Below are 12,606 nucleotides of genomic sequence, written 5' to 3' on the forward strand. Positions count from 1 at the left end.
GTCTGAACAGGGTGTTAGGGAGGTACACTGCCGCCCTGATGGGCTTTTAGGGAACTGTGCGCCAGTGGGGGGAACTTGGTGGATGTTGGTGGTAAGCACATCCTCTCCCGCCCTTAAAGCCATCTCCCCCCACCCGCCATCGAACTGGCCCTCGCCAATTCTGTGCACATCCCTAAGGCATGGCAATTAATATTAGAATTGTTTGCTGTGGTCCCCTCCAGTGGAGGGAGTCCCTCTCAGTTTTAGGACACAGCTAGAAAATTCTCATAATGGTATGCTAATATTGGACATTGAACATATCTTAACAAAGCAAACTGTAATGCAGGCTGAAGAGCAGCCCTATAAAAATGAAGGAGAATGAGAAGACAGGAGAAGAGGTAATCACTAGGCTCAATTATTCTGTCTCGGACAACCTCTGTCCACTGAAGAAAATTAATTTAGCAAGGTAAATCCGATGTTCTTTTCTCTTTCAGTGGAGGAAGTGTGAAATGATCAAAAGTGGTGTTCTTCCCACTTCTCACTAAAGACTTCTAAGTAGCAACAACCTGTTGGAGCACCTGTCTCTCAAAGGATGCTTCTGCTAAGGTAGGGGTTCCCAGTCTTTTTAACAAGTGTACCCCTTCTGTCACAAGCCTTCTGCTCAGGTATCCCACAGAGATTTTGTGTGTCTACACACACACACACACACACACACACACACACACACACGAATGTTAGTTATGAGACAGGCTACTCATAACTCATGTTAGTTATGAGACAGGCTACTCATGTCACTGGCTTACATCTAGACTAACTCATGAGTACTCCCACTGAAATTAATGGAACATTACTTGTTCTATTAATTTCAATGAGTAAACTTGTCCATTGATTTCAATGAGAGTACTCTGTGCTAATTTTCTGTAGTCTGGCAATTAGGATGAGGGGAAGAGTATGCTGAGCTTCAGCAGATAGCCAGGCAACCAGGAGCAGAGGAAGAGGAAGGTCTTCATTTGACTCCCCCCCCCCTTCTGCAATGGACACATTGCTGCGGACATGTCAGCTTCAGGTGATAGCAGATTATTCGTAACAAAAACATAGGAACTTTTGATGACTCAGATGTACTGGAACATGCAAACAAGCTGCCAGAAGTTCCACTGAGGCCAGAACAACTCTCTACTGTGTTACTACTCAAAACTTTGCATTTATGGATCAACTTTACCAGTGCTTTCACATCTAGGATTACCCCCATCCCTATTCTTCTTTTGGCACAATGTAGAAAACTGAGTAGATATAAAAAATAGCAGAGGTTCTATTGCTCATATGTCCAATAAAGGTTGCATGGCCTGTAGAACAAGATAATTCTTTGCTTTTTTCAACATTGGAGATGAAAGAAATTTGTCACGAAGAACTGTGATTAGATCCAAACAATAGATCTAATATCTGTTGGATACTCTTATTGTTCTATGCATCCACGGGTCAGTAGAAGTAGACTCCCAAGCCTTGTGCGACACAGCAGTGTCTCATACTGGAGATTCATGTACAATTTGGAGGGTGATAGGAGATGAATGGATCTGGTTATATATTATATGGTTATATATTTTGGCATCCTTGTACTGACTCAGGGTTGACTGGGAAACCCATACACTCTAGACTTAAATTGGTCTGTAGGTCTGAAAGGAACTGCAGGTGTATTGTACTCCTTTTTAGGATAGCCATTTTTTTTGGCCTTAGTCTCAATTTGGATCTCCTTGAGGGATTCCCAAAATAGCTTGTTGCCCCAATACAGAAAGGATACTATGTTTAAATTGAGCTTGGAATCTATACTTCAGTTCTTTAACCACAAATTACATCTCACCAATGCATCCAAAGTAATAGTTCGACTCTCACCTCAGCCATGGACTCACGGGTTGGCCTCAAATAACTCTCTTTTAGCCTTAACTTCCCAGTACAATATGGAGATAATACTTACTTACATTTGTAAGGAGAACAAGAGAATTCATAAGAAGTTCTCTAACACTTGAGTACTACAAATACTCAATATAATATTCAGTATTTATTATATACTACTACTACTACTGCTTATGCTTGAAATTCTGCTACACCTAGACCACCATCTGCTATGAAGCTATCCACTTTTAACAGCTTAATTAGCCCTTGTTTGAGGTAGGGGTTTTCAATGGGAACTCTATAGGAAGATCCTTGGCCCACTAAGTCAAAGCCTGGCAAAGACTGAAGAGGCTGCTGCCACCCGCTCCAAGGAATCCTTGTGAGACACAAAGTTAAGACATTTAGTTTACGGTCTGCATTCTTTAGGTGCCCATCTCCATCTTTGGACATCACCACCCCAAGACGAAGGCATACTATTGAATACTATTTTGAGTATTCAAAAGGGGACTTTGAAGAGGTCCATCTTTCCTTTAGAAAAATTATAGAACTCCCCCCACCACCCCATCTGTACCTGCTAGTTTTCTGGAGTAAAAGAGGGTTGTTTCATTCTCTCTTTACTTTCCTCAAAGGCTTTTGGCAGTAAAAAAGGTGGGATAGGGGTCTTTGCTTTTCTCCCTGACACCTGCACCTCCACTCTTTGTTTGCCTTCCTCTTCATCCTGAACATATATACTTGGGCTGGTTGAGGGCTTTGTCAAGGAGTATAGAAAATTATTCTAGTTGGACTTCATTAGAGAACTCTAAGGACAAAGGCAACACCTTTGATAGGTGAGGATCTGACTCTCCTCCATCACCCACAAACAGGTAGATTTCCCCCAATGGATGGGAGACAAAAGGGTGGAGCCCTAGGGAGTTTCTCTGGTGGAGAAGACCACCTATAGATGGGAGTTGGGCATGTCTTTTTCTTGCCTTAGAACCATTGAGCAAAAAAGAAAGAAAGGAAAGGAAAAAAGAAAAGAAAAGAAAATGGGCCAGCTGGACTCACTAGATAAATAGCAGCATGGGAATGCTGTGTGGCCTTAGAACTGTCCTTTTCCATGGAGTAGGTTGGCAAAATAGCCTGGGCAAGAGACAGGGAAAGAGGGGTGGGCTCCTGCTAACTGAGCAAAGAGGCAGTTTTAAAGGTTGATTCGGTTAAATTTCACTGAGTTAGTGAATACTTTAACAGTGAATAGAATAAATTTCACTGGGTTAGTTTAAATATTTCAGCTTTGCTTCTGCCTTGCTAGAAAAAAGAGTAGGATTGTGTGTACAAACTGAGAGTTCATAAAGGAGTTTGGAGGAAGTGGGGGGGGGAGAATAGCCTGCCATTAGAACTGATGAGGGAGGAAGTGTGATGTATAGGCTGCAGGGGGGCACCAGAACTCCTAGCACCGGCCCTGGCAGGGGGCACCTATTTTTCAACTTCCAGAAGTGCTTATCAAGAACAATAAATTAACAACACACAAGTCATGCTTTCCATAAGTCCCACTAGAATATGGCCTGCTTGCTTTGTGGCTTGACATTATGACTTGACGCTATGTAAAAACATGTGGTATTTACAAGAGAACAATTGAGCAACTTGTTTATATAGTTTGTCATTCTAATAATCTAATAAATTTTAATAAACTATAGTCTATTCTAATAAACTATAGTTTATCATTCTAATAATCTTTAGCCAACTTAACAACAGCAATTTTGTATTTTCATTCAAAAAAATATTTTAACATTTTGCTCAAATCTGATTTAATAAAAACCACAAACACAAACAAATCTTGACTTGGTATTACCAACTTATTTTGAAATGTCAACTATTGTTAACAAATGTACTACATACTCTATGAAAATCAGAGTGCTACTTTGTGATGCGTACATTATGTAGTATTAATACAAATACCTCACAACTTGAAGTGGAAAATGGCTCTAAATGTGTCACCTCATTATTTTAAAAAAGCAACAAGGTCATTAAGACAATGGCTGACATGATACGCAGCCTTACAAGGTTGGAGCAAGAGCTCCATCCTTGCAAGTAGCCTTAAAACTAGGTGCAAGCACAGAGTTGGGAGTGGAGTGGGAAGGCAATTTTTGCTCCTCTCTCATTCCCAATATGTCCCCGAGGGCTGCATGGGCCCTTGCACAGCACTACTTCCATGGTTTCTGATGGAAACAATGTGATGCAAGTGCAGCCACACTGTTTTTTAAGTACTTGCATGAGCACACTCTTGCATACCAGGAAGTGTTCCCTCTAACAGGGATTTCCAGATGTTGTTGATTACAACTCCCCAAGCAAAGGCTATTACAGCTAGGGATGCTGGCAGTTGTAGTCAACGACATCTGGGAATCTCTGTTAGAGGGAAAACAGTCACTCGGGATGGCTTTTGTGTGCACAGCAGCTGTGGCACATCAGAAATGCAAGTATTGCATTGTGCAATATGTCAGCCACGATGTTCACTCAGGTTTATTCCCGAATAAGTATATTTTGAATTATGGCCTTAGTGTTTCAAGTAAAGAACAAAAACACACAGTCAGATCTGAAGGTTCCATGCAAATGCAGGAGATTCAACACACACAAGGAATGTTCAACTATGTAAGGCTTTTCAGTCCACTTCAGTGGATATGGGAACTGTATACGGTTATACAGCCCTGTTGAATGTAACCTTCCCCCAAGTAGTAATCCATCATGAAGCCTGCCCTGTGGGAGCATGTGGAACACAATGTATATAGAACACAGTTAACTTTGGGTTGGAACTCAGATCAAGAGGACATCAACAAGGTTTCTCTTATCTATTTAATATCCACTGAACACTAGAATCAAGCTGCCAGATAGAGGACATGGAATTCCTTGCTGTACCTAACAGTTTCTTGCTGTCCAATTTCTGTCTGTTCAGAGGGTTGGTACCGTAAAGCAGTGTGTGAGCCTCTGAATGAACAGTCTGTAGCTCCTCTAGAGTTGCTTTTCTTCCACGGATACACTGCATGAAAAAAGAAATAAGTAAAATTATATTTAATAAATAAGCAGTAACAAGAAGAAAAAAAATAAAGCTGAAGTGGTACATGGGTTTATCATTGAAATAATGCATGTCAAACCTGTACATAAGATCAGCCCTGCTGGTTCAGGCCCAAGGCCCATCTAGTCCAGTATTGTGTTCAGTTGCCTTTGGGAAGCTCTCAGGCAAGAGATGAAGGTATGCCCTCTCTCTGCTGCTGCTCCCCTGCAACTGGTATTCAGAGGTATCCTGCCTCTGAGCCTGGAGGTAGTCTATAGTCATCTAGACAAGTAGCTACTGATAGACCTATCCTCCATGAATTTGTCTAAGCCCCACTTAAAGCCATCCAAGCTAGTGGCCATGACCACATCCCGTCACAGAGAATTCTACAGTTTAATTATGTGCTGTGTGAAAAAGTACTTCCTTTTGTTGGTCCTAAATTTCCTGGCAATCAGTTTCATGGGATAACCCGATTCTAGTGTTGAGAGGAGAGAGAGGAAAATCTCCATCCATTCTCTCCACAACATGCATAATTTTATAGACCTCTGTCATGTCTCCCCTTAGTCACCTTTTTCTACACTACAAAGACCACCACCACAACAACATTTATATACTGCATTTCAACAAATGTTTCCGAAGTGGTTTACATAGAGAAATAATAAATAAATGAGATGGCTCCCTGTCCTCAAAGGGCTCACAATCTAAAAAGAAACATAAGATAGACACCAGCAACAGTCACTGGAGGTACTGTGCTGGGGGTATCCAGTTATTCCAGGGTGAGTTACTCTCCCCCTGCTAAATAAAGAGAATCACAATGTTTAAAAGGTGCCTATTTGCCCAGTAAGAGGGGGCTAAAAAGACCCAGGTGTTATGGCCTTGCCTCATAAGGTGTGTGCTCTAGGCCCCTGATCAAGGTGGATAAAAATCAATTATTAAAAAAAATATTTAAAAAATCAATTTTTAAAAATTTAAATCAGATTTTTTATTTAAATTAGATTTTTAAATAAAATGCTTTTTGAGGAAAAAATCTATCTAAAGATAGTTTTCTATTTAAGATGCATTATAGTCCAAACGTATTCATAATGAAATAAAGATTAGTTTTTAATTATGTAGCATGAGGCTGTATATATGTAATGTTTAAATTTTTTGGTAAATGAATTCCATTAATCCATTCACAATGTCATGCTCTTCCAGAGGTTTTTGTAAGATTATTTTGGGTAACTTTTCTATCTAGAAGAGGACCAAAAATGAAACCTTCATCTGGTTGTAAATATTAAGATTATACCAGCAAGAATGAGTCTTTATGTAAAAACCCATGATTTAAATCTAGTCTTACTGACTAGTGATTTAAATCATGATTTAAATTGAGTTGATTTACATCAAATCCACCCTCCCCCTGATCATCTTTGTTGCCCTCTTCTGCACCTTTTCCAGGTCTATAATATCACAAATACACACAGTACTTCAAATGTGGGTGCACCACAGAACTACATAAAGGCATTATAACATTAGCAGTTTTATTTCCAGTCCCCTTCCTAATAATCCCTAGTATGGAATCTGCGTTTTTCAAAGCTTCATAAGTGTGAACTGAGTTCACACTTTCAATGAGCTGTCCACCACAACCCCAAGATCCTTCTCCTGGTCAGTCACTGACAGCTCAGAACTCAGCATACAGGTGAAACTCGGAAAATTAGAATATCGTGCAAAAGTCCATTAATTTCAGTAATGCAAATTAAAAGGTGAAACTGATATATGAGACAGACGCATTACATGCAAAACGAGAGAAGTCAAGCCTTAATTTGTTATAATTGTGATGATCATGGCGTACAGCTCATGAAAACCCCAAATCCACAATCTCAGAAAATTAGAATATTACATGGAACCAAGAAGACAAGGATTGTAGAATAGAACAATATCGGACCTCTGAAAAGTATAAGCATGCATATGTATTCAGTACTTGGTTTGGGCCCCTTTTGCAGCAATTACTGCCTCAATGCAGCGTGGCATGGATGCTATCAGCCTGTGGCACTGATGAGGTATTATGGAAGACCAGGATGCTTCATTAGCGGCCTTCAGCAATTCTGCATTGTTTGGTCTCATGTCTCTCATCCTTCTCTTGGCAATGCCTCATAGATTCTCTATGGGGTCAGGTCAGGCGAGTTTGCTGGCCAATCAAGCACAGTACACTGTATACTTTTCAGAGGTCCGATATTGTTCTATTCTTCAATCCTTGTCTTCTTGGTTCCATGTAATATTCTAATTTTCTGAGATTGTGGATTTGGGGTTTTCATGAGCTGTACGCCATGATCATCACAATTATAACAAATTAAGGCTTGACTTATCTCGCTTTGCATGTAATGCGTCTGTCTCATATATCAGTTTCACCTTTTAATTTGCATTACTGAAATTAATGGACTTTTGCACGATATTCTAATTTTCCGAGTTTCACCTGTATATGTAAAGTTGGGATTTATTTATTTTTTGCCTCATTGTGTATCACTTCACACTTACTTACACTGAACCTCATTTGTCATTGTGTTGCCCACTCACCCAGTTTGGAGAGATCCTTTTGGAGCTCCTCAGAATCTATTTTGGATTTCACTACCCTGAATCTGTCATCTGTAAATCTGGCCATCTTGCTGTTTGCCCCAACTTCTAGATCACTTATGAATAAATGAAAAAGCACTTCCATTGTGAAAACTGTCCTTCCATTGTGAAAACTGTCCATTTATTCCTACCCTCTGTTTTCTTCAGCAAAGCCTATTCTTCCTTAGGTTTAACAATTTTACCCTTTAAGTATGATTTCCATCAATTTACCCAGAATAGAAGTTGAGCTAACTGGCCTGTAATTTCCCAGATCCCCCTGGATCCCTTTTAATAAAATCAGTGTTACATTGGCTACTTCCCAGTCCTCTGATACAGAGCCTGATTTTAGGGACAAATTACATATTTTTGCTAGGAGTCCAATAATTTCAAATTTGATTTGATGGATGTCGTCTGGCTCTAGCAATTTGTTAAATTTTAATTTTTAGACAGTTTAGATCATCTCTTGTCGCCTCTTTTGACTTCTTTTGACAGCCTCTGCCCTGGGTTCAGTCATGGGTATATATGCTCCATATCCACTGCCATGAAAAGAGATGCAAAGAACTCAGTTTCTCTGCAGTCGCCATATCCTCCTTAATCCCTTTCACTCTCTTGTCATCTAATGGTCCAACTGCCTCCCTGGCAGGTTTACTGCTTCTGATGTATTTAAAGAAGTTTTTATTATTCCCCTTGATGCTATAAATTGCTATATGTCCCTCAAACTTTCTTTTCACCTCCCTTATTGTCTCCTTGCATTTCTTTTGCCAGAGTTTGTGCTCCTTTCTGTTCTCTTCATTTGAGCAGGACTTCCCATTTTCTGAAAAAAGTTTTCTTCCCCTTTATAGCGTCCTTGATTCTAAGCCATGCTGGCATCCTCCTGGACTTGGTGGTTCCTTTCCTCCTTTTTGGTATACATTGTAACTCAGCTTCTATTATTGTGGTTTTAAACAAACGCCATGTTTTTAAATAAACTCCATGCTTTCTGGAATGAACTGACACTACTCAGTTCATATATTGTTCTAGGGATGTGCACGGTCCGGAGCAGTCCGGACCAGCACCGAAGGGGGGCCTTTCGTTTAGGGCGGGGAGGGCTTGCTTACCCCTCCCGCCTCTTTGCCCCCGCCAGAGGCCGTATTGTATCCAATAAATGGGGCGCTGGAAACCAGCCGCCCCCGCTGCCCCCCCCCCCCGCGAGTGGATTAGGGGCAAAAATTAGTAAGGTACTGCCGCCATCTAAACTTCCACCGGAGGCCCGGTCTACCTGGCCTCGTCCCGCTGGGTAGACCGGGTCTCCGATCGCCGGAGGCCCGGTCTACCCGGCGGGATGAGGCCGGGTAGACTGGGCCTCCGGCGGAAGTTTAGACGTTGTATCGCGCGCGCGCGCCCCAGTCCTCAGTTGCTTCACAGACTTTGCCAAGAGAGGAGCTCTGTTCGGTGGGATCCTCTCTTTTCTAAGAAACAATGCGGTGAGCACTTGGGGGGGGGCGGGGGGAGGGGGGTGGGACGGCAGCAGTACCTTACTAATTTTTGCCCCTAATCCGCTTGCGGGGGGGGGGGGCGGCGGGGGCGGCTGGTTTCCAGCGCCCCATTTATTAGATACAATACGGCCTCTGGAGGGGGCAAAGAGGCGGGAGGGGTAAGCAAGCCCTCCCCGCCCTTAAAGGGGGACCCCCCACCCGGACCGGCCAAGTCCGAACCGGTCTGGAAGTTCGGAGGCCTTTAGAATGGCCTCCAGACCAGTTTGGACACACCCCTATATTGTTCATATATACACTCCACTGGCACCTATATTTTCAGGCTCTTTGGAATACCTTTTCCTCACACTAAGCAGAGAATTCTAGGATTATTTGCGAAGAAAGGTTTTGCTGCTATGGATACTAGCTAATTGTGGGGCCAGTAAAGAAGTAACACTGCCTGATTAACAAACCATCGTTTGTCAATAAGAAGTGCTCTGCAAGCTTACATGCTGCTGCTCCTCTTCATAGTTCTTGCATAGTTCTGTATTTTCACTAACCAGTTAATATCAAAATCAAGTCTGCACGGTGTGTTTGGACAAAGTAGGGGCCAATTTGGACATAATAACAAACTGTAATTAAATGTACCTGAGATTGACATTTCTTACCATCTGAATGCAGAATTTCTTCCCAACTGCAGTTCTGTTAGTGATTTGAACCCTTGGTTTCAAGTTGGCGAGGTTGCTGAAACTGTGGGTCTGCTGGCCCCATTGTGTCATTCAAATTCAATGCCCACTGTAACCTAGGGTTTGTAATGAAGCTCCTTCTGCGACCAGAGAGGAAGGCTCAGAGCAGCTCTGAAATGCCCCTCACTGGCTGTTTCTCAGAGCGAGGCCTCCGCCTTCTTCTGCCTAGCAACTCATCACTTCACCCTTCTTTTGCTGTCTGGCAATGGCATGCTGCATTCCTAGATTTCCCTCATTTAAAGGCACAGAACCAGAAACGAGGAGGGGTGTCCTTAAGAACTGCACCTCCTCTTGCTTCATTGGCACCTTATCTAAAAACAACCTTGTAGGATTACCTCACAGAGGTAAAAACAGGTTGCTTACCTGTAACAGATGATCTGGTAGTGGTTCCATACATTCATAAGTAGTGGGTTCTGTGCCTGCGCAGATTAGTTTCGGGAAGAATTCGTTAGCTCCTCGCGACGCCTACCGCCTACTGCATGAGACTGCAGTACCCTCTAGTGGCAGTTAGGTGTCTCCATATTCAGTTTCTTGATGGCCGACATAGCAGTCAGGTCTTTACGGCACAGTGGTATGTGCACATTGTTCAGTGGCTTGCTACTCCTGCAGCGGGGATGGACGGGCAGGTTTTATGAATGTATGGAACCACTACCAGATCATCTGTTACAGGTAAGCAACCTGTTTATCTGGATAGTGGTTCCAACATTCATAAGTAGTGGGTGAATTACGAGCTACCCTGTTGGAGGTGGGTAAGCACTGCAAGTCACTGTAACACCCTTTTGAGGACTGCCCGTCCAAATTCTGCAGCCTTAGCAATGCGCAGATCTATGGCGTAGTGTTTAACAAACGTCTGGTGGGACGAACATGTCACTGCTGTGCAGATATCAGTGAAAAGAATGTCTAACAGATGTGCCGCAGATGTGGCGTAAGCCCTAGTGGAGTGTCCCCAGATTGCAGACGGTGGGCTGACTCCCTGTTGGTCATATGCCAATTTAATCAATTCTACTAACCAGAAAGACAATTTCTGGTGACTAGGCGAATACCCTTTACACTTGCCCTGCAGGCCAACAAATAACTGAGGTGTCCTACGAATATTCTTCGTGGCCTTCAAATAGAAGAGAAGGGCTCGGTGAACATCCAATGCATGCATCGCCCGCTTGAGTGCGGATGAAGGTTCCCTGAAAAAGGTAGGCAACACAATTTCGGTATTAAGGTGACACTCTGTAACAATTTTTGGACGGAATTCGGGATCCAAGCGCATGATGACCAGTTCCGGATAAATCCTTGTATAAGGCTCATCTATGTATAAATCCTTGTATAAGGCGCACGTAGCTCACTTACTCGCCTGGCCGAGGTGATGGCCACTAAAAAGAGTATCTTTAAGGTTAAGAGTTTCATCGACGCAGTCGCCAAGGAGAGACTCCACTTTTCAGCTGGTGGGCGAACTGGTGGGTACAAATTATTGATGCCTCTCAAGAAATCCTTACACCTCGGATGGGTGAAGACCGTCTTTCCATCCCACCCATCATGGTGTGCTGATATAGCTGCCATATGCACTTTAATCGAGAAATTCACCAGGCCGCTCTGTTTCAGAGTTGTCAGGTATAGAAGAATGGCCTTCAGGCCTGCTTCTTTGGGGTCATAGTCCCTAGAGGCAGCATAAGCCGTAAATCTGTGCCACTTTGTTCAGTAGCTGCGCCTTGTCGACAGCTTACGTGTGTTTAGGAGAATCCTCCTTAGTAACCGATCCGCCATGCCATGAGACTCAGCACGGGCAAGTTGGAGTGCACCACTTCCCCTTGGTCTTGAGTTATCAGATCTGTTCATTGTGGCAGCCTCCTGTACCTGCCATGGGACAGTATGAGTAGCTGCGTGTACCATGGCTGCCTTGGCTACCATGGGGCAATCACTATTGCCCGGGTCTTGTCTTGTAGAAGCTTGGCCACCACCCTGGGCAGCAACGGGGTTGGAGGATCCAAAAAGCCTTAAAATGAATAACAAACTTTCCACTAGGAGCAGTCTCCGAGTACTGATCGCAATGGTGATCAGAAAGAAACTGAATACGGAGACACCTAACTGCCACTAGAGGGTACTGCAGTCTCGTGCAGTACACGGGTAGCATTGCGAGGAGCTAACAAATTCTTCCCAAAGCTGATCTGCGCAGGCGCAGAACCCACTACTTATGAATTTTATTTATTTATTTATTTATTTATTCGATTTTTATACCCTTCAGAGTTCGCTCTGGGCAGTTTACAATGTATGTTGAATGTTGGAACCACTATCCAGATCAATTACAATAATTAACACACTTGTCTACATATTGAGTATGCATTGTATGAAATCCACCCCCATTCAAACAGCACTACCCCTCTTTCCCATGGGGCACATAAAACTTAAAAACCTCCCCCCCACCAATAAAATAATATAAATATGCTACATTTGACACACAACACAAAAGGTCAAAGGCACCTCATTGGAAATTGTCAAGAAGAGGAGAGAAGCCAAAGTCAAGAAAGAGAAAGACCTCAGGAAGGAATTTAATAGGGAATTTCAGAAAGCTGTCAGAAGAGACAAGGAGCAGTATTACAATGACATTGACCTTGAGGATGGAAATAGACACGGAAAAACAAGGAAAGTTTCCAAAAGATCTCTGAACTCAGAAGGAGATTTGAATCTCGAACTGGTATGTTAAGGGATGCCAAAGGACAGATTCAGAGAAGATCAAACAGAAATGGAAAGAATATACTGAAAATCTGTACAGCAGGGACGTCAACATCCAAGATACTCTATAACAGGGTTTCTTAACCTTGGGCCCCCCGATGTTGTTGGACTACAGTTCCCATCATCCCCAGACATGGCCTTTGGGCTGAGGATGATGAGAGTTGTAGTCCAACAACATCTGGGGGCCCAAGGTTAAGAAACCCTGCTCTAG

The 12,606-nt window shown here is 42.8% G+C and overlaps 1 protein-coding gene across 8 annotated transcripts in view; it reads right to left on the reverse strand.

The window, feature by feature from the left end:
* HDAC4 (histone deacetylase 4) overlaps positions 1 to 12,606 on the reverse strand; it is a 321,662-nt gene that overhangs the window by 56,766 nt on the left and 252,290 nt on the right. For all 8 annotated transcript variants that reach the window (XM_053283223.1, XM_053283225.1, XM_053283224.1 and 5 more), the window contains one exon: positions 4,756 to 4,876. In XM_053283223.1, coding sequence (XP_053139198.1) covers positions 4,756 to 4,876 — 121 coding nt within the window. The remainder of the gene's footprint in view (positions 1 to 4,755; positions 4,877 to 12,606) is intronic.

The sequence above is a fragment of the Hemicordylus capensis genome, chromosome 1, assembly GCF_027244095.1.
Source record: "Hemicordylus capensis ecotype Gifberg chromosome 1, rHemCap1.1.pri, whole genome shotgun sequence".
NCBI lineage: Eukaryota > Metazoa > Chordata > Lepidosauria > Squamata > Cordylidae > Hemicordylus > Hemicordylus capensis.